The sequence below is a fragment of the Bombus vancouverensis genome, chromosome 1, assembly GCF_051014615.1.
Source record: "Bombus vancouverensis nearcticus chromosome 1, iyBomVanc1_principal, whole genome shotgun sequence".
Classification (NCBI taxonomy): domain Eukaryota; kingdom Metazoa; phylum Arthropoda; class Insecta; order Hymenoptera; family Apidae; genus Bombus; species Bombus vancouverensis.
The window spans coordinates 17,458,103-17,479,088 of NC_134911.1; the positions used below are offsets into that span (position 1 = coordinate 17,458,103).

Genomic DNA, 20,986 nt, shown 5'->3' on the forward strand with positions numbered 1-20,986 from the left:
ATAGGATTATTTTTACTACTTTGTAATAACGAAGAGAGTATTGAAAAGAGCGATCAATACGAGAAAATTGACAGAAAGATGTTCTACTTGTCAAATATTTTAGGAAGAGGAAAAGCAAATTAGTAAAAATGGCTCGTTGATTGCTCTAAATCTAACAAGGAAGAAGCACACGCGGTAGTTAAATGAATAAGAATTCCAACACTCGTTTCTTTGTCTTAATCAGGAAAGCTGTTTGCGATGCATTAGAATTGTTAATTCCCATTACGTATTTTGTATGCACTTTGATACTGATATCGCTTCTTTAGTCTTAGATTTTGCTTTAGTCTTACTTCGCACGAAATTCTCTTTATTGCAGGGATTATCTTGAGGTGTTAGGACGTGTAGGGTACCAAAGAAATACTTTTCTCAATTTGAAAACGAGTTTATTACTATTATGAGACGGATTTCACAATCTTATTAGCGCGCGTTACCTGGGCCGTGCTGGTACTGTTTTTCATTTGTTCGCCTTCGACTCGACTTTACTCACCACATGCGATTCCGCGTGTAACTGCGCCTACATTGTAAATTTGACTGACTGATTGTGACTAATCGTCTGTAACTGTCTCGAGTTTTTCCTCATTTCCCTTTATATAGGTTGCCCCCGAAAGAGAAAGCTTTCTTTTCTATTGGTGGGCAAACGATTTTTTTTATTATCGAAGGCCCTTGCGCATTTTTGCAAGTCCCAGGGTTTATTCTTTTACGACGTCCTGGCCAGGGCTTTTTCTTTTACGACGTCTTGGCCTCGCACGTCGTTTCGCAGGTTATGCGGCCAACACATGTGCTTAAACTCTTTTCTTTGGACCGCCACAATCTGTTCGTATCACTTAATATAAATTATGCTCGAATAAATATATCGTCTGACGTCAAAAATTCTGAGCTTTTTATACATTTCCACGTTTTTATAGATCTTGTTTATTTTATTAATTTTATAAATCTTATACATTTCACGCGTATCTCCTCTGTCGTAAATTCGATGAATCATGAAAAGCAATTCTGTCTTCTTTAAGACAGTTGGATTTACCTAAAATTTACCTAAAATTTACGAAATGTACGATTTACCTAAAATTTGTTAATTGTATCGCTGTATCAAATTATTTTCCAATTATTTTCAAGATCCATTCTTTGAAATACATACGTATAGAGAAACAGTTTGGTCGCGTGAAAATGGTTGTTCAATGCGTCGAGTCTATTTCACAAGGAAAGATATCGAAACGAGTTTAGCCGAGTAATTATTAGCAAAGAATTTCACGCCACATTCTTCGTTGATTTCGAGTTATTAAGACTATGTACACATTCTTATAGGTATTTTCCTGTCTCCACGTGACAGCTTGTGTCGTGCTATTAAAAATCCATTATAGATATCGTACGTAGAACTTCTAACTAAAGTTTAGAAATATTCACGGGTAAGAATTATAATTGTTGTTGTTAAAAGAATACATAAAACATGTGACATTGTTTCTATGGTTTTGTTTGAGTTTGTATATCTGCCGAGATAAGATTGGCGGAATTTACCAGCCAGATAATGAATTTTGTCAGCATCTCTGAGATTTGCACGGTAGAAATGTTAAATGAGAAGTTCGTTGGTCGAAAAAAATAAGTTCTATTCTTCTGATTTCTTTTCTTTCTTCAAATTACTTTCAAATTATTTTGAACGGTATACATAAATTTAAATGAATTTCGATATCTTTGTTTGTGCACGGTTTATCTAAATTCATTTGCATGAAAATTTATACCTTATTTCTATATGTATCTGTGTTAATTACTATCTGAAAGATAAGCTAGGCATATAAATGCTATCTTTTTAGTGTTCTTCTGTTGGAATTGAAGATAGACTATTTCCTGACTCATCAAAATATGTTTTTCATGTTGCAATATCGAGATTTCGTTTGTGGTCCTAATATTATATTAACGACACTCGACAAAATTTTGATTATCGTTCTGAGCTTTAATAATCGTTGAAAGAAACTCGAAAAGATGAACACAGCTTTTCTTCTTAATTTTATTAAACGTAACAATATACAACAATATCAGACACAATTTAAAAACCTTATAGGCTTGTTCACGCAAGACGAAACCAATGGCAGTACCCTGTAGTACAATCTTTCGAAACTTTCAGTCTTTGCATCGATCAAACGTTTATGCATCGTGGAAACTGTATTAATGTCTAGTTGAAGACCATTGTGCCCAGAATTTGTCCAATTGACGTCGAGATGCGAACGACTATGATTCTTTGGAGTAGGATCTCTGAGAAAATAACAACATATAAAATTTTTCTGAATAGTATTAGTACGATACTATTAATATATAGTATAAATATATAAAATAATATAAGTAATTAAGTATCTATTTTATTTTCTAATTAATCGGACCCGTATTTGGCGAAATTAGCCCACAGCTTCACCATCTTTTTTCTGAATCGATTGAATCTATGTCTCGGATTTGTAGGTGCACGAAGTGCATTTGAATTGAATATGTATCCAACATCGTCAAAATGAGCAGTCCCTGAAAGAACTCTCAATCAATTCCAGAAATACCATTCTTTATATTTTCTATTTTGTTTTACGTTTCTATTCTATTCTTCATATGTAACGTCATAGTATGTATTTTTAAAAATGTACCATTCAATGGATTGTGATCAACTATGTGCCAAGAGTACTTTGATTGATACGATAATCTATAATAATAAGTAGAGTGACCCTTATTGTGCGTAGTAATTAATCTTTGAGTCAGATCTATGGGGCCAGAGAAGAGTATATCCATCGCGATCTATAAATGTTAACGATATTATTACAAAAAGATAAGAAAGACTATTGTTATATAGAGATACTAAAAAGAAATCATTTTTACCTTCTCCAGCTTATTATAACTGGTGTTAAAAAAATTGCATATAATTTGCGCGAATAGTGCTATTGGTTCTTTGGTATACTTCTCATTATATGTATTTATGCTCTGGAGATACTTTCTGGCCCAGTCGATCATGTTTGCCACTCCTATTGGCGCTAAACGTGTCAAACGTAAGTGTATTTAGTATCATACGCTATAATAATATAGCGCAATTAATATTATTAGAAGATAATCGTGATACTTACGACCTAGGAAGAGAAGAATTTCGTTGCGAGTGTAACCCAACATCATATCGTGATGATAGAAGTCTCCATTATGATATTTTGCTATAGGACATTCTGTTAGAAACGAGCTGTTGGTAGGATCTATATCGGGATTTTCTATAGTCGGTCGAAATGGCAATATATTCTAGAAATATAGGAAATCATGGAATTTGAATTAATATGTGACGATATTAAAATTTCCAAGTAATCAATCCAGTATTAGTAGGATTAATTACCAGGTCAACTTTTTCCGCTGCTCTTATAAGTTTGATCGCAGGTGCGTGACGAAGATAATTCAACAAATCATCCCTGCTCTTAGGTACGTAATTAAGAAAGCCAGCGAGTTTATAAGCATTATGAATCATCTGTTCCGGTGTATGGTACGCCCAGGGGCATAACGGTGTGCCACTCATGCTAATCGATCGACGAAACAGTCCTGAAAAAGTGAACGATATAAAACAAGAAATAAAAATCCAAAGCAAGAAAAACTAGAAGAATAGCGAATATTTTAAAAATATACCTCTGGATCGTTCAGATAACATGTGAAAACCGATGGAAGTGCTGCCAGCACTTTCCCCAAAAATTGTCACTTGTTCTGGATCGCCCCCAAACGCCGCAATATTGCTTTGTACCCATTGAAAAGCCAACTGTTGATCCTTTAAACCAGCATTACCCGTTGCGTTCGGATGATTTAGCGCCAGAAATCCTGGAAGATTAATTAATATTCTACGAAGTAACTAAAAGCTGCCTAAATTAGGCAAGCATAAAAAATTAATTTCAAACGAAGAAATATCGTTTGTAATAATAATACCTAAAACGCTAAGTCGGTAATTGAAGGTGACCAAAACAACATCTTCTTCCATAAAGAAATCAGGTCCGTATAAGGACGAATTACAATGACCAGACATATAGCCACCACCGTATAACCACACCATAACTGGTCTCAATCTTACTTTACCCTTGAATATCATCTATTAATAACGATTGTATCTTCTAAAGTCTTTGGTCCAGAAACTCGGCAAACTTTATCGAAATTATTTAGTATCAAATCTTTACGAGATTGAAACAATAATTACCTCACGAGTATACACGTTCAGATACAAGCAATCCTCGTGACCACTAAATACGCTCGTCACGTAATCCGACTGAGGACACATATTGCCCTCTTCGAAAGCATTTAACACACCTTTCCATGGTTCTTTCGGAACCGGAGGCTGCAATAATCAAAATAAATGAAACGATTATATGGAATATCACTGAAGCATTCTGTCCGTAAGTGGAAATCACTGTTAAATGCAAGAAATATTTATTTTTCCCTCGTAAAGAGATACTTATTTTTCATATGATTTTTATTTCGATATTTTTGGTTCGAGTTTCGTATTGTAATCAACAATGGAAGTGAGATCAAGAACACTCGGAAAAAAAGAAGTGTTTTACTTAAATTCACCTTAAATCTCAAGTCACCAAGGGGTGGTTTCGCATAGGGAATCCCTTTGAACGAAGAATATTTGACTGAATTCCATACTGTGCGCAACACCAAACCACGAACAGGTCCACTAGGTGTTTCAACAACGAAAGTCCGAGGGGAACTGATGATGAAATATTCCAACGATGAAATTAAAAGAACAAAAAGGTAGACATTTGCGCCATTCATGCTGATTCCTTAATGAAGGTATTGAAACTGTTGAAATTATACGAATATAAGAAATACTTGTATTGACTAGTTGATTTTGACACTTTTGGAACCTTCGCTCCAACGAATATAAAGTAAGCCGAATATTAATCAGCTTAACCAGCATTCTAATTTTGCATAATATGCAATTCTTAAACTACAGTTTCGCAGTTTCGAATTTCACCTGACGATATTGTTACTTATCGAAGTTGCATCGGTGGTGCGAATTTATTTGGGTGAATCATTGCGTAATTATTTACACGTTCCTTTTTCATAAACAATCGATGAAATATTAAAGCGATACTTGCTATATTTTGTATATTTTGTATATCTGATCGATCGAAGATATGATAAAGATACAAATTGTGGATAGAAAGGACTTCAAATAGTAAGAAGTAGTTGCGGATTTTCATGAGACGATTCATATTTTTATAAACACAATTAAAGAAATAAAATTTAAATTGAAATATATTTTATTTACTATATCTTATAGCGAATATATTCTATATATTACATTTTCCCTTATATATATTATATATTTTAGCATTTCACGTACAATCCGTGTACTTTTATGTCTTTAAATTGTCTATAAATGCAATGCGCAGTCTAAAATTAAATAATAAAAGCAGAAAGCTATGAACTACATTAATAACAAGGACAAAAGAGTGGAAAGAATAAATAATAAAATAAACCAATTAACCTTCTTGCTACGTAACTGGGCCAAGCTACAGCTTCCGGACGGTAGAAAATAAAAAAGAAGTTTCAAAATAGACAAAACGAAACGGTTTCCAATGTTGCATCGCGTGATGTATACAGTCCGCTTGAAGTGGAGACATTTTAACGATTTGATAAATTGCTTCGACCCGTACGCCAAAGCGCTTTCTGTTGCGGGAATATCGCAGCGAAAAGGTTAAACGATCAAACGCTTCCTATTAATTGCGACTGCATATGTATATTATACCTTCTTTTGAAAAGAACGTGACAAATTACACACGCGCAGTCAGCATAGAACGAAATGCAAAACAAGTGGCTTCTGTCAGAAGAAAGACACTGCTTTTGGATCATCTCCAAACGCGATGATATCCTCTTCAAATCATACCAAAGTCATCGTGTAATACTTCGTTGTGATGATATCTGTTGTATGTAGATGATTTAGGAACGATAACGCTGCTAGATTAATTTCGAAACATTAATTTGAGATATTAATCTTCAATTAGCATGGCGTAGATCAAATTACTGACGAAGCAATGTATTTACATTCATACGATTTTCATCGAATTTTTAACTTATCGTGATTTAGCAAAAAATTAAGTAATCTCTATACTATTTCATAAATATCTTATAAACCATTAAAGATACGAAAAGATATCATAAAAATTGTTTGCTATATCGTGATAGAAATAAATTTTTCTGGTGAAAATACATTAAACGACTGGAGAAATTTCAACGTTATCTCAATTATTTTTCAATTAAAAGGAAATTTAAAGCAGAGGAACGCTTGGAAGCGAAACGAGAGAAGGTTCGTGAACGAAACGTTCCACATTCTCTGGGTACTTGAAACGTTGCTAACTTCTGCTGAGTTTCACTTGAATTTCTTCTACGCTCAGCCCTCGGCTGCCTCCTTAAGTTCAACATCCGCGCTTTTTTATTGTTAGCTACAGGGAAAGGGTATCGAAGTTGTTGCTTTATAATGGAAGAGCGAATACGTGATCGCCTCTATAGGTTCTTTTCATGCCTCTCGTAACGTCGACAGGAACTATTATATAACAGGTGACCTGTTACGGAGCTATCCGTGACTCTTCTCTTCTTCCACGTCTGTCTATCGACTTTGCAAGAGTTGTAAAATTATGATAATAGTTAACTAAGGGAGACATATTACAAATTCGATTGAGAAAACGAAGAACGTACAACGAATTTAAAAGTCTCTATAAATAATTACTTAAAAGAAAATTTTAATATTCAAAGATCCAAAAGTCGAAGAATTCAAAAATTGTTTATTTCAGAAATGCGAATGTTCTGTTAATTTTAACATTGTGAGAGAAGAGAAGGGGCGAGGAAGGAAGGAAAGAACCAAAAGACTTGTAAATATCGTATAAACTGCAAATATTGTAAATAATTCATGTATTCCGAGAAGGGAATTATTGCCTCAAAGAAAAAATCCTAATCTTTCGATTGTGTATGTATAAAAGGCTAGAAAAAGAAATGAAAATAAATCAATAAGTATGTATTTATTCGAAAGTTTTCCTTAGTTAAGGAACAGTGGATGGAGAGTAAAAAAATAACACTGGTATGGTTAATACGTCTTTTTCTACGTGTCTATTTATTATGAAAATATAATACAAAACATCCTATGTTGTATTACATAGATAACAATGCTCAATTAACGTTTTATTCCCTTTTGTCTTGTAACGTTACCATCCAACACTATGAGAAGTATATCAGGATAGGTAAAGTTCGTGTTCTCTTATTCCGTGTTCTTCATCTTCGTCGTTTTTTTCTCTTTTTTCTCGTTTTTCCCTTCGTTTTTTTTTTTCGTTTTACTTCGTTTGGAGGAAAAAGGCCCGATATTACAGAGAGAGAAGATACATATAATAGACGAGAGACGTTACAGAGCGAAAAATTACAAATTGGAACGGAGAAACGAAAGTGTCCTGGTGTTCTTTTTCTTTTAGTGTTGTGACTCACATATTCGTATTTTGTTTGTTACAAAAACGGTAGTCCGTTCGGACGAGCGGAACAGGAACAAGGGCGGGAGCTTATTTTCCATTTCTTTCACTTTTTTTTACCATTTTTCTTTGTTTTTTCTTGTTTCTTTTTTTTGGTTTCGTTTGACTCATTCGTCTGGGCTTCGTGGGTCCAGGAATAAGGGTTCAGGGAAACGGGACTCTCTTCTTGTTTCGCGTGTCGATGCACAAATTGGAGTTTTGTATTAGCGCTAGTTTACAAATAATACAAATGTATGTAAATATCGTTATTATAATAATAGGTTCCCTCTTAGCGAGAAAGAAGCTTAAAGCTAATTCATCTAGCGTCACTATCGTTTTCACACCATGCTAATACTACGTATTCCAGGTGGTACCCGTGAACAGCTTTGTCATAGTCGGTCGAACTTGTTATCGACCAGATGTGGAAACATCAGTGAGTAGGTAATTAGAAGGGTGAAAATAGAGGAAATTACTGGCTGTCGAATAGAGACATCGAAAACAAACAACACGTGATTAGTGTCCTTTTTATCCGTCGCTCGCTAAATAATCCTTCGCTCGAGATAATACTTTAGAGATAAACTAAGCGGATTTATTAGGAACACATTTTTTGACGAAATAAATAACAAAATATCGAGGATCGAGTAGACTAAAAGAGGATGGAAATAAGCTTCTAATATTTCCATAATCGGAAAAAGATAATCTCTCAGACGATTCAAAAAAGGAAGAAACCTTATGGAAAGTTTTAAACAAGTTAGAAATGAGAAATACTCAAGGATAAAAAATATATAAAAAAGAAGGTGAACTGAGAATAGGAAGATGGTAACAGTTATCAAAGTTTTCGAAGGAATATGAAGATTCTTCATAAGTTGCACTCTATTCAACAATGTATTGTCAATCATTTCGTTCTCGAACGGATAGCTAGCTCAGCTGTCACAGGCACCGAGTGAAATACATTAGCGATTCTACGAATAACTCTATATCGCTACCGTTTTTTTTTTTTTATTATTTCATTATTAGGCGAAATTCGATCGACGAGGGTTCCCGCCGTTGCCGCCGGATACACCGTAGGAAATTACATCGTGGACGACGATCGTGGCTTCGGTTCGCGTCGCGGAAGGGAGATACACCGGCGAGGTTAAAGGGGTGATCAGAGGAGGGTGTAACTCGCACGGCAACAGGAACCCCGGACGAGCTGGTCGACCTAGGCAATTAGTGTCATCTACGTAAATGCTAAGTACAATTAGCACTACGGTCAGAATAAATTAATGACTATACATAGTGTCCACCTGTGGTGTGTTCTGTGGCCCGAGTATCTGGGCGTTCATGCGTGTAAGTAATTATAATCGTGCGTGTCTCTGTTTGTGTTCTGTCATGTTGCGTGTCTTTATGTGTGTTAATACGTATTTCTGTATTTATGTACGTGTGTGTAAAGTGTCATGAAGGAGAGTAGTGTCGAGTGTTCAGTGTATAATACCTACGGCGTTTTTCTCCGCGGTTATTAATATCGTTTACCTTTAGTACCTTTAATCTCGTTAATTACCTTTTAACTCTATATTGCTCTTTGTATTGCTTCGGCGGCAGTATAGCCCTACGTAGTCATGCAAGGTATAATTGTATTATTTTTTTTCCGTTAATAGATATAATATAACTGGTATCTCTCTTCATCGCCGTTCAATGAGAATTATAACGTCGCGATAAATAATAATATCCGACCGACGATAACCGGTAATAATCGTAATTATAAATGAAAATAATAGTAGCAAGAACGACAGTTGATTGTAGTAATAACGATGATAAAAGAATCGTTACCGAATGTTAAGTAACTCGGTTGGTTTCGTGTTGTGATTTTCTTCTCGTTGTTGTGTATCTGTTTAAGTTCACGCGTTGACGCGCAATAACGCGAACGACGGTACTAATCATCAAAGCGATAAATCATCGTAATAACGCCAGCCTACCAGTAATTCGATATAATTTCATCGGTAATACCGTGTCAACGTATCTATATAAATATATATAGTTAACTTCGCGTTCTGCGTGTGTACGGTTTAATTTCTTACGTAAAAGCTATAAAATATGGATACCTGCACAATTGTATTTTTTTTTTTTTGCATTTACTTCTCTACTCTTTCATTCTTTCTGTTACTGTTATTCCTTTTTTTTTTTTTTGTTACATTCACTCACGTCCCTCTCGCTCTTCTATTTGACAATTTTTGTTCATATTCGCTCTCTCACTCTCGCTCACATTTTCTTCAAATCTTTACGACGAAACATAATATTATTATTTTTGCGCTCTCTACTCATTCGTCGTACCGTCGCTATTTTCTTCGAACTAAAGTTCGAATACTATAATATATATATAATATTTTTTTATGTATATAATATATATATATTTATATATATAATAGATTTATGTATATCAATGTAACCAGTGGTGCGCGTTTTGTCGCGCTGCATCGTATTACTTCATCTTATAAAAGCCATCGCTAGTCTCCTCGTCTTTTCTCATTCTTTTTTTTTTCTTTAATTATAATAATAACTCTTACTAAATCGTTTATTAGGCTCACTGTATGGTGTGTCTGTGTTTACATGACTATGTGGATGGGTGCGCGCGCGCACGTGCGTGCGCTCGTGTAAAGATGATTCATTATCTACGCCTATGCCTACCATTCTCTTGCTCGTATTCTCTCCTTTCACACACACTCGTTCTCTCTTTCGTTCATTTTTCGTCTTCGCTAATTATTCATTTCCTTTCTCGGTAGTTTATTATCGTAACGAGTAGCAAATAATTGTTCACTACGTTAGTGTGTACGTGTGTGTATGTTTGACTGTTCGTGATCCAGACTTGTAACGTCGGTGTGTGATCCTGCACCGCTAAGTCATCATTACAATTAAAATTATTAAGGTTAAAAATTCATCGGCCTATTCATACTTTTTTTTGCGCCGTTATTATTATTTATATTAATCGGTCGCAAAGGTACCTCATCGAGGATCCGCGACCGCCTACGAAGTTATTGCTTTTGAATACCCCGGCTTCCTTGGGAGCATCCAATTGGAACAATATCCTGTAAATATCAGTCGCACTTTGGAGGAGGCAGGGATTTTTTTACGCGGTTTGTTCTATTTTTCTTTTTTTGTTCTTGTTGTTGAATTGGTGTGTGTCGTTTTGTTTTTCCTCGAGAATACTATCACAATGCATACAATATCAATATCTGTATGCGTTATAGGTTAGGTTAAGGTTCACCTTATATCACATCCGTCCCTAACGCGCCGTGGTATGCGTCGAACGAGCTCACGAGGATCTACGTGGGACGATGCTTTGGAAGCACGATTTTTCAGCTAAACGACAACGTTTTCTTCGTCACATTAAACGTAAATTTCAAGCTGGCTTCCAAACGATAATACACTGCTATACAATGTTAATAATACGCATTGATACTTACTGCGTCCTACGATATCGTAATTATATTATACAATTTGGTGTTCTCGTATTGTTCGTTTCATTAACTTCCAGGCTAACGATTTTTTAATTGATCGCAAAATATCTATCTCGAACGTCATTAGCATAACCTAGCAGAACCCGAGCGACACTCCACGGCGATTAGCTCATTAATTTAGGTTCGCAATCAATAATAACAATAATAGTAATCATAGTTCGCAATCATTATCGTCATCGTCGTAGTCGTTGTTAATAATTGGTACTCGCAAGCGTTTTGTAATCTCGGATCGTCGCTCGATATTGCTTCGTCGTATCCTTGCTCGTATCTTTCGTCTTCATCACGCACATGTATCTTGTTTGTCGCTTCTTTTTACCTGTAATTGACACTGTCCGTACTCGTTGAAACGCATAAATGCACGCTAACGAATAATTTTACTGATGTATATAGGCACTTTTTTCTTCGTTCTCCTTTTTTCTTCCTCTCTTATTCTTTCTCGTTCCATACCCCTGGCGCTCTTATCTCGTTCTTACACTATCCCAAAACAACAAACTGCGCTACAAATTTATGTATCTATCAACCTTGTTAGTCTCCTTTTTTTCGATAAGGAAAGCTCGCAGTTCCAAAGACAGACCTCTATGTTTAGATAGTCGTTTCTTAAAGCTAGAAACGTCACGGAATCGAATCAAAACTCACGCGTACCACCTCGACGAAGAATCATCAAACCATCTTCGTTAACAGAATTCGTTCGATTTACAAAAGGTTATCAGAGACAGATAGTGAGAGAATAGGGAAGCAATAGAAAACAGTATAGAGGGAGTAGGCGAACAGTTTTGTCGTTTTGTGTCCGCTAACCTTTCTACCAAGCTTTACGTTGTTTAAACAGGAAGCGGTATATGTAATAATAGAGTAGATGGTTGGTAGAGAAGAATAAAGCCACATGGAGACGGAAAGTCGAAGCCGAAACAGGAAAAGGTATAGCGACAGACAGGAGAATTTCGAGCGAGAGGCTTCTGTTACATTTTCGCACCTGTTTCTGGACGTAGTTCTTCAGAGGTTATCCGTATCTGTTTTAATAATTCGATTTAAAGAACTCAAATTAGAAGGAACAGATTTTAATATCTTTGCTAGATACGCGAAGAAAATCTTTTTTCACCTGGTCATTTTCATCGTTCATATAAAAACAAGGTATAACGTGAGATCTCTACGTCCACAAAACACCAGCGTCGTTATACTCAGTGCGTCTACTATGTTCGTTAAAGTTTAATTATTAATTGCGAACGCTTTGCAGATCTTGCGACTGATGTTTTCTCGTGCGCATATAAGTCACAGACGAAGTGGAAAATACAGTGAACAGTGAGAGTCGTAGAGAGAAATTTCTTGTGACACGAGAAGTGAAAAAAGTGATCATCAGTAGATTCCCACTAAAATCGAACCATTCGTTTATATGTAAGTACAAAATATTTTTTGCAGGTTTGTTTTAATTATAGACACCACGGCATCTTTGACGATCACTTTTGTCCGATCTTTCTTACTGACTGAAAATGCGCGCGAACAACATCGAAGAGCGAAGAAAGTGACATTTGACTAACATATACATACATAGTTGCATTTGTTGACTACGAAATTTCACGATTTTTTTTATTTTCGTTTGTTCTTTTTTTTTGTACTTAATATCACTGCTATAAACTTTGGTTAGCTTGCTACAATGTTTAATTAAACTAACGAGACTTACGAATTTATTGACTCGTTATTGACTCGTTTCTAGTTCCTTGAGCAATACTGATCGATCGATCGCGCGCATTTTTCGTTGGACGTTTGCTATCGAGTGTCACACATAGAACGAGTCTCGTGGGAACCCGGAGTCATTTTTTAAAACGATTATTAGGCGGCGTAATGTGTTATTGCTTATGTAGATAATCTTGTAACGATGACCCAATAGCATGCTCGAACTTTCATACTTCTGTCAATTTACCATTAACCACCTCCTTTTATGCGTTAAACGAAACTACGCACTTGTTTTTCTTTTTTTCTTTTTCTTTTTTTTTTTTTTTTTTTGAAATGAAACTTTCTTCCAGCATCAATTTTTATTTTCTATACGTATATATTTTCTGTTAATACAACTCAAACGAGGCTGTGCGACTCCGTACCAGTTTTGTTTTCTACGTGTTTAAGATTTATGAGCTTCGACCATCTATTGAGACGTGTTACAAGTTTCACTCGCAACATGTTATCGTGTTATCGAATATGGTCAATCATCGAAGTTTCCATACTTAACGGTGTTCGAATATTTGTACATACTCATGGACATTACACACGAAAAATTATTCTACATTCGAGTATTGCTTTTGACTTGACTGGAGTACGTGCGACTAGTTCTACTATCAGACATGAGCCGAATCGTTAATTTATCAGCGAAATTAAGGTATCACTTTTTCATCTTTGAGCTCGCGTCGAAGCGCCAGTTCGCAACAAACGCGACGTTCGCTGCCGCTTCGACGATCGTCCGTGTGGTCCAGTCGTTTCAATTTAAAAAACATGGCGTTCCATATAATAATATTATTGACACGTTTTCTTATTTCCTTATTGAGTATTACACCAAGTATAATTGAACATTTAATACAACATTTTTTTTTTTACTAATTTTCTTGTTCCACGAACATTAAACATCGACGACACAAATGTGGTTACACAAGTAGCCATTTAATCTCGTGTTTGAGCATTATTGCTGTAAAGTTGCGTGCAACTCTTCTTATTTTCTCAACACGTTCATGTATACGTGAAAGATTCGCACGCGATGCGATTATTCACGAAACTGATGTCCACCATGCAGCTTTTACGAGCAATTTCTCAACAGTTTCAAATACAAGTTCGATCGAATTTATTTTCTCATTTTTATATCAAATTCTTTATGAATGCATGATATCACTTTTCCTAAGAACGAAACATAAATTTTTAAAACGACAACGAAAACGTCCGATGTGTTCCTTGCGAAGTTTTCAATAAATTCGATTACCCATCAGGTTCCCTTCTCTCATTAAGGCTCTTCAACCCAGCATTTCGTTGCATCTAACGATTCTCGATAAATTTCGTCTCCACGTTAAAGCGATCGCCAATTTCAGTGATTTTAGCCTTGTAATCACGTACGTATAACATTTCAAACCTATATTCGAGAAATTACCCGAGAATTTACCGATTTTGTATGTGTTACGTTTGCCCCGTGTCATGTGCCTGCAATTAGGTTAGGAATCTACTGGGATTTAGGTCACCGGATGCAATCAGCGTTTAAGGATTAATCATACGTGAAATTCATATATCGTTACCCCAGTTTCTGTCGAATAAAAAAAAGAAGATAACTGTCCAACGTTATCGCAAACTCAATTAAACTGATTTCAATTTTTCTACAGAATTGCATTAACGATTATTAATTACGATCGATAACTACTCATATGACATTGGTAGCTGACCAATATATGTTTTAGTGGGTATTGGCAATTACGATACTGTACGCGATTGATATCAGCTGCAACTGAAATTACTATTGACGTATATTGCAATTTACACAGTCACGTTCCATATTTACTAGCATCCACGTTAATTAAGTTTATAATTATTATCCCTAATCTGGCCTGTGTGATCTATTTCGATATACAGTAATTTCCAGAACAAATCTTTTTAAAGTAAATTATGCAGTATTTAAATTTTGCACAATTCGTCGTGACTCTTAAAATACAGTTGAGAAGCAGCAAGAAACTGGGGAAACGCGTAAAACCACGGGTGATTGTATCGTACATGTTGTTTCGCGAAGCGAAGAAACTTAAAATTAATTCTTATGCTTATGACCAACGATTCCGGGCAATGTCACGTTGAGATTGGCTTCTGCTTTCTACCATCCGAAAAAAGCAACGACCGTTACGCGATCACGAACGAACTAAGGAGATAAAAAAAAAAAGTAACTAGATCCTTCACGCCGATATTTATCGAATATTGGCCCAACTGGGAACCCAGTTCTCGCCAGTATAACATTACTTACTTTATAGTGTACCTCGTCTCGTGAGACTCTTATATACTATATGCTTTAAAGTTTTCACCTTTGCTACTATTTTGTTAATCCTACTAACTCCATTACATCGTTACATCGTCTCTATGAGCTTCTTATTTACACTATAGAACGCGGAGAAAGGGGAACCAAAGGGAAACAGATGCGACCGAACGAAAGGATCGATAAAGACAGATGAATGGTGTAATTAATCCGTAGTAGGCGATAATTAGGCGAGTTTTGTTAATCCGCTAATGCATATACATATGTATATACTATGGATGTATATAGTGTATATATAACATATTGTGTTTATGCATCAAGAGTGTGCGTGAGCGTTCGGATTTATTACGCGACTGTCCTCGTTCGTCCTATTCCTAATAAATAAACTGCGAATGTTTGTGTTTATGCAACTTTATATCTTCATAAAGATAACCAAAGGAATGGAACCTAAATGGAAACTCGTTTTACTTACTAAATAATACAACAAGCACTTGACTTTGGATATCTTATATATTTTTGCCTGTTATATACATATATTTTCTAGACTTTTGCACTTAATTATCTATAGATGCATAAACACATCCGCAGTTTACTGATGAAACTTCACGCTCTTTCTTCGTTGCATCGCTTCTGTTAAAATATAAAATAGAATTATTTTTCTTTCTATCTTTAGCCTTTTATCGTATTCGACTGTACCGAGCTCTTCGTGTCCCTCTGCTTTTTCAACCTTTCGAAAGAGAAATAAAGGGGTGCCGTTGCACGATCGCGCTTCGATATTCAAATTTACGTGTGCATACGCGTAAATCTATGTACATAGCTTTATAGACCTCGACGGTTTTGCAGGTGGCGCGATCAGCGAGGAACTAAGATGAGCAATATTTGGCGGTTTGTTGCAACAAGAACGATCTTTTCGTTGCTGATACCGTGAAACAATGGTGTTGAATGTTGTATCGTTGCTCTCTGCAATGTTATCGAAGGTGCACGGACGCCGACATTTTTAAGTAAATTCGTGAGATTAAATTGAAAACGAAAGTAATCGTTTGAAACGAAATCAAGCATGAAGCGTCAGCGTAGTTGCGAAGTGTTAATACGTATTATCCTGATTATTCGTGTTCGAAAATTCGTTACATCGTCAGGATGGGTACCTGGCATTCAAGGTAATTTCTATTTGTATGTTATACATCTTTTATATTCAAATATTCCTCGATATATGCTTCAAATTTTGAATTCCAGAAGAACGAACTATTAATCAAGCAATTTTCAAAAGACTGCATCTACACTTGCCTGTCGATAGTGGTATGTTTGAAAAACAAAGTCATAACCTAATTTACCAATATATCGTCGTTTTGTACGACAAATATATATCAAGGTAATTTCTATTTGTATGTTATACATCTTTTATATTCAAATATTCCTCGATATATGCTTCAAATTTTGAATTCCAGAAGAACGAACTATTAATCAAGCAATTTTCAAAAGACTGCATCTACACTTGCCTGTCGATAGTGGTATGTTTGAAAAACAAAGTCATAACCTAATTTACCAATATATCGTCGTTTTGTACGACGAATATATTCGAACGAATGTCTTTCTATACGTGCGTATCTTTGATAGTAATCGGCATAACCACGAGCGGAGAAACAAATGGAAACTCCAGTGCGAATGAAACCCGGCGAAAATAAGGTCCGCTGAGCACGGATGAATCGATCGTGAGAAACACGCTTCCGATGGCTACCTTGGTGCGTACATATGTACTTAACGCTAGAACTAGATCCTGAACACATCGTTCTCTAAATGACGTCGTGCTATTAAGCGCATCTTATTATCATCGACGGAGTCTAAGGTACTCGGCCTCCTCGAACCTACTGCAAAACGAGGCTGCGTTCTCGATTCCCGTATATATAATATGGATATATCTGTCGAGACATACGGAATAATAGGGGTAGTGTTGTATTCCTTATGCGTGGCTTAAATTTTAGTGAGTTCATGTCTTACACGAAAAATCACGTTTGGCGAAAGCTACACGAGTTCTCTTAAATAAATTATCGTTTACGCTTTCGTTCGGAATATATAAAATATATTATGTATGATAATATATCGTATATATCATAACTGTGTACACTAAGTTATCGACTATCCCTATATTGCGTATATATTATATTAAATCGAGACAAAGGACCCGCGTTTTATGTTCATCCGAAGGTTCAGGCGTTCGATTCGTACTTCTTTTCTACGGATAATATAGTCACGTTCACTGAATAAGCCACGGGCGCGGTTCGAACCAGGAACAATCTTTGGCTCGCTTTATTATGCGACAACTGAGGGGTCACGTTTACAACGAGTGTCCGATTCGTCTTGGAACAGGGGGGTGGGCGGTTGTCTAAAAATGGTCTGCCGTAGTGGTCATTGCGATATTATTTCTCGCCCTTCAACAATACAGTCTGAACTATTTACGCTACTTTTTCAAACGACAAATAAATATTCGTTGAACCGAAATGTTCTAATATTGCAGATAGAGAAACGCCGGTGCCAAGTACAATATAATCACGGGATTAACCATTACTTGAAATTGCGTCGGTGAAGCGTTCGCTCGTCTATCTTCTTCGTCATCCTCTTCATCTAATTTCCTCCTCTCCCTTTTTGTTTCTCTTTTTCTCTTTTTGCTTATACTAAGGCAACTAACGAATATTTAAAAAATTGTCAAGGCTCTTGTTGGAAGGATTATAAAACGCGACGCGTCCAGGATGTCGTTCATCCATCGTTATCGTCATCTCGATCAACAACATTTCACCGACAACCGTAACGCGCCACTTCATATAACACGAACGACACTATCTCGAAACGAGAGTCTCGTCCTTAAAACGCAGCAGAATTGGTGATCGCTAGTTTCTGACGTTGCGAGTTTTGCTGTCTCTGCTGTTCTCTCTCTCTTTCTCTCTCTCTCTCTCTCTCTCCCTCCCTCTTACACGAAACCGTAAACTATACGAGTAAAGCGACAAAATAACGAATGTGTTCCCACAATGTGTTCGCGTTGCTTGTTCGCGTCAGTCTGACAAGACAAGATTCACTTAACGTTACTTGTGTTCCGCCTGCTCTCATCGACACTATTCGTTCGACTGTTAAATTACTACAGCGAAGATCGAAACGTAGCCTTAGTCAGAGGAGAGATTGCGCGACAGTGTTTCAAGTTCAGACAAAGTTTCGGAGAATTGCTAGCGACAGTGCAGAGCGTTCTGATAGTCTTTAGTCGTTGAGAGATTCTCGTTCGACAGATACTTTGAGGAAATTCTTGATTGCTTTTACCGTATTTTGGAAACTTCATAGACTGTCGAAATAATTCATAATGGAATCATCATAATGGAATGCGAGAAAGCTCGTCGAGTCGTTTGAGTCGCATCGTATTTTCGATTAAAATTAATCGTAGCAATATTTTGGAAATACTGTCGGAAAATTGGTTTCGTAACTGGCCCTCTCCTTTGGCGATCGAAATGTAATTAATTCGATCGCGTCGATAACACAGAAAATTGCATTCGAGAACAATTCTAATCAGCGATGTAGGTCGCATCTGGTTACTCTTCGCGATCGAGGATCGCTAGGTGAGCAAATTGAATTTAATTGCCGGATTTACCATCTGGTCATGTGATCGAGAAAGTCTTAGGCGCTTTATATAATAGTATTTAACTGTTGCACAACGTGGTTGTACAGGAACTTAAGAGCATCCTACGATAGTCAATAGTATCCAATAGAGTAGATCAATTAGAGATATATATCTTCTGATTTGTATGTTTCTTCCAGAAAAAGATAAGAAATTATAACTGCGGCGAGATAGACGACACGATGAGCTTAGAGATTGATTTTCCGATTGAGAAGGAACGTCGGACAAACGTAGTTGAAGATTCTTGTTGATCATCGATCGACATTCGAGGGAGACAGGAGATAGACACGGCGAAGATCTCAGCCGTCGATAGAAATTCACGAAAGTGCACAGACACTCGAGATAGGAACAGAAGGAATAGCACGGACAGTCGCGGACAGGAGGAAGCTGGAAGCAGCGATAGTTGCGACGAACTTGTCTTTGATCGATCGACAATTGTAAAAGACCGTGATATTCTTGATAGTTTCATTTCTGTAATTACGATCTGTCAAAAATGTCAGAGATGCTGACAGTGCTAACTCAGCATCACAAACTCTGTGTGGTATACACAATTTTTTATTTCAAACTCGCCACAGATCTTCTCGTTTAAGGAATTTTCACTTACGATCATTTCAATAAAACTTCGATATAATTTTACATTAGTACAGATCGATAATTTAAGATAGAGTAAATATTGCACGAAATTTTCAATCCATGAACTTCACGCAACTATTTATACTGCTGTTCCAGCGAATAAAAACGCGCAGCGCTGTCCGTTCGAGTAACGCTAACATAAATAACGTCAAAAGCGAGAAGCGATTAGTAGATAAGCGAAGGACGTTCGCTGTAATTAGAGGAAAATTAGACTACGAATTACAGAGCTACACGATAGATTTATCTAATAGAGTACGTAGTTTTGTGTTCGTGCGTATGTGTAAATGTTTTCCTTAAATGTAGCTTAGGAAATCTTTATGTATATATATGCATTATATATTTACGTAATGTATAGATATATACGTACGTACGTATGTATGTACAGAATACATTGTTTAAGAGATACGCGCGTTTGTTTTTCCTTCGTTTAATCGGGCAAGACGAGCAAAGTTTTCTTAGAAAGGGAAAAGAAAACTAGACTGGGAAGCTGCTACTTTTGCCAGAACGGTGTCGTCGTTTCTAAGAATCTCTACTTTCTGCAAACTCGTCGAATTGATTTTTTACGTTATTACGTAACAATTGTTAAGTGGTATGTGTTTCCTTCTGATAATAGTTGAATATCGATGCGCGACACAGATGTGGCGTACAAAAGCGTTCGTCTTCCTTCATTTTCATGGCTCTCGTGAGATCGGTATGAAAAATATCCTTGTGCAAGCTAATAATTCTTAGAACCTTTAATTGAAGCGCGTTATTCGTTCATTAAGCGCTACTTCCGGTTTCGTGGTGCATGCCGTGCATAAGAGCGCATCGAATCGGAAGCTTCATCAAGAATCGTGAAATTCGTTAATTTTTCCTTTGTAGATTTCATTACAGTAATTTAGAGAAATTTCCTTGAAGAGATTATTCTTTCTTAATCGTTTTTTTTTCACAAAGTTAGAAGAAGATACAGTTCGTTACTCGCGGCCTTTTAACGCTGATTGACTGTTTTCGTCAAGAAAAGATGGTTCTCTCAGCGAAAACAGACAGATTAACGATTATTTCTCTCGACGTAGCAGTAAGGCCAGGAGAAAAGTGGGCGGCGAAAACAGAGGCCGAATTTTCCACGGGCAGAGCGGAAAAGAACTCTTAATTAGTTCGAGAATCGCTTTCGGCCGTTAATATCGCCGTGAAGTTAGGACAAACGTGAAATGGTCTCGCTGGCTGGTCAATTAAAATAGTTTAATTGTCCGTGAGACTTCCGTAACGAACCGGTGCAATTTCCAGTAACGAACTCGGAGTCCAACCTTCTCTCCGAATATTTGCATCCACCGCCCAATTTTTTTCTCCTATCGTCGACCAATCTAATTGGAGATCAGCCGACTTTGGTTTGCTTTAATCGCCTGAATCTAACGAAAAAAAAAAGATAGACTAAAAAAAGAATATCTGTCTCTTCGTGTTTTTAATCCCCGGATAGATTTTCTTCAAAAATCGTGAAAATAAATATTGTCGCTTTACGAATCTTATAATTATCAATTACGTTCCATAGAAAATAATTCAAGCTTATCACTAGAAACGTACATATATATATAATTCCACGCGTGTGTTATTCCAAAATATTTCCCTGACGCCGTAAACAGAGAATACAAAAATACATTGCTTTCGAATAGTCGCTCGGAGTCTTTCAATACGGCGGTGAAATGAAGCTTCCAGATATATTAAG

General features: G+C 36.4%; 2 protein-coding genes across 20 annotated transcripts in view; one reads left to right on the forward strand and one right to left on the reverse strand.

Annotated features, from left to right (window-relative positions):
* The window catches only part of LOC117153716 (uncharacterized), an 84,060-nt gene that overhangs the window by 14,627 nt on the left and 48,447 nt on the right, over window positions 1-20,986 (forward strand). For 5 of the 19 annotated variants that reach the window (XR_013059239.1, XR_013059248.1, XR_013059249.1 and 2 more), the window contains 6 exons: window positions 8,541-11,932; window positions 12,249-12,406; window positions 15,843-16,156; window positions 16,233-16,368; window positions 16,445-16,507; window positions 16,614-16,738. Coding sequence is in view for 8 of the 19 variants with exons in the window: in XM_076621646.1 (XP_076477761.1) it covers window positions 16,057-16,156; window positions 16,233-16,368; window positions 16,445-16,460 (252 nt within the window). In the remaining 11 variants the exon portion in view is untranslated. Of the gene's footprint in view, window positions 1-8,540; window positions 12,146-12,248; window positions 13,087-15,842; window positions 16,157-16,232; window positions 16,369-16,444; window positions 16,508-16,613; window positions 16,739-20,986 lie in introns of those variants that run through there. The other 14 variants (XM_076621631.1, XM_076621628.1, XR_013059254.1 and 11 more) reach the window with 12 other exon arrangements.
* On the reverse strand, window positions 360-4,800 carry LOC117153564 (juvenile hormone esterase-like). The gene is made up of 10 exons (XM_033327723.2): window positions 4,594-4,800; window positions 4,223-4,360; window positions 3,958-4,117; window positions 3,667-3,852; window positions 3,383-3,582; window positions 3,129-3,291; window positions 2,887-3,038; window positions 2,658-2,805; window positions 2,409-2,541; window positions 360-2,283 (listed from the first exon to the last, which is right to left on the reverse strand). The coding sequence occupies exons 1-10, from the start codon at window positions 4,798-4,800 to the stop codon at window positions 2,067-2,069; spliced, it is 1,704 nt and encodes a 567-aa protein (XP_033183614.1). The 3' UTR covers window positions 360-2,066.

Bases quoted from the DNA above. Each gene is read 5' to 3' on its own strand.
- LOC117153564 (XM_033327723.2), bottom strand. From the start codon at position 4,800: ATGAATGGCGCAAATGTCTACCTTTTTGTTCTTTTAATTTCATCGTTG. The intron at 4,118-4,222 runs GTAATTATTGTT...CGTTATTAATAG, and splicing joins TGAACGTGTATACTCGTGAG to ATGATATTCAAGGGTAAAGT. The intron at 2,806-2,886 runs GTAAAAATGATT...TAACATTTATAG, and splicing joins GTTATAATAAGCTGGAGAAG to ATCGCGATGGATATACTCTT.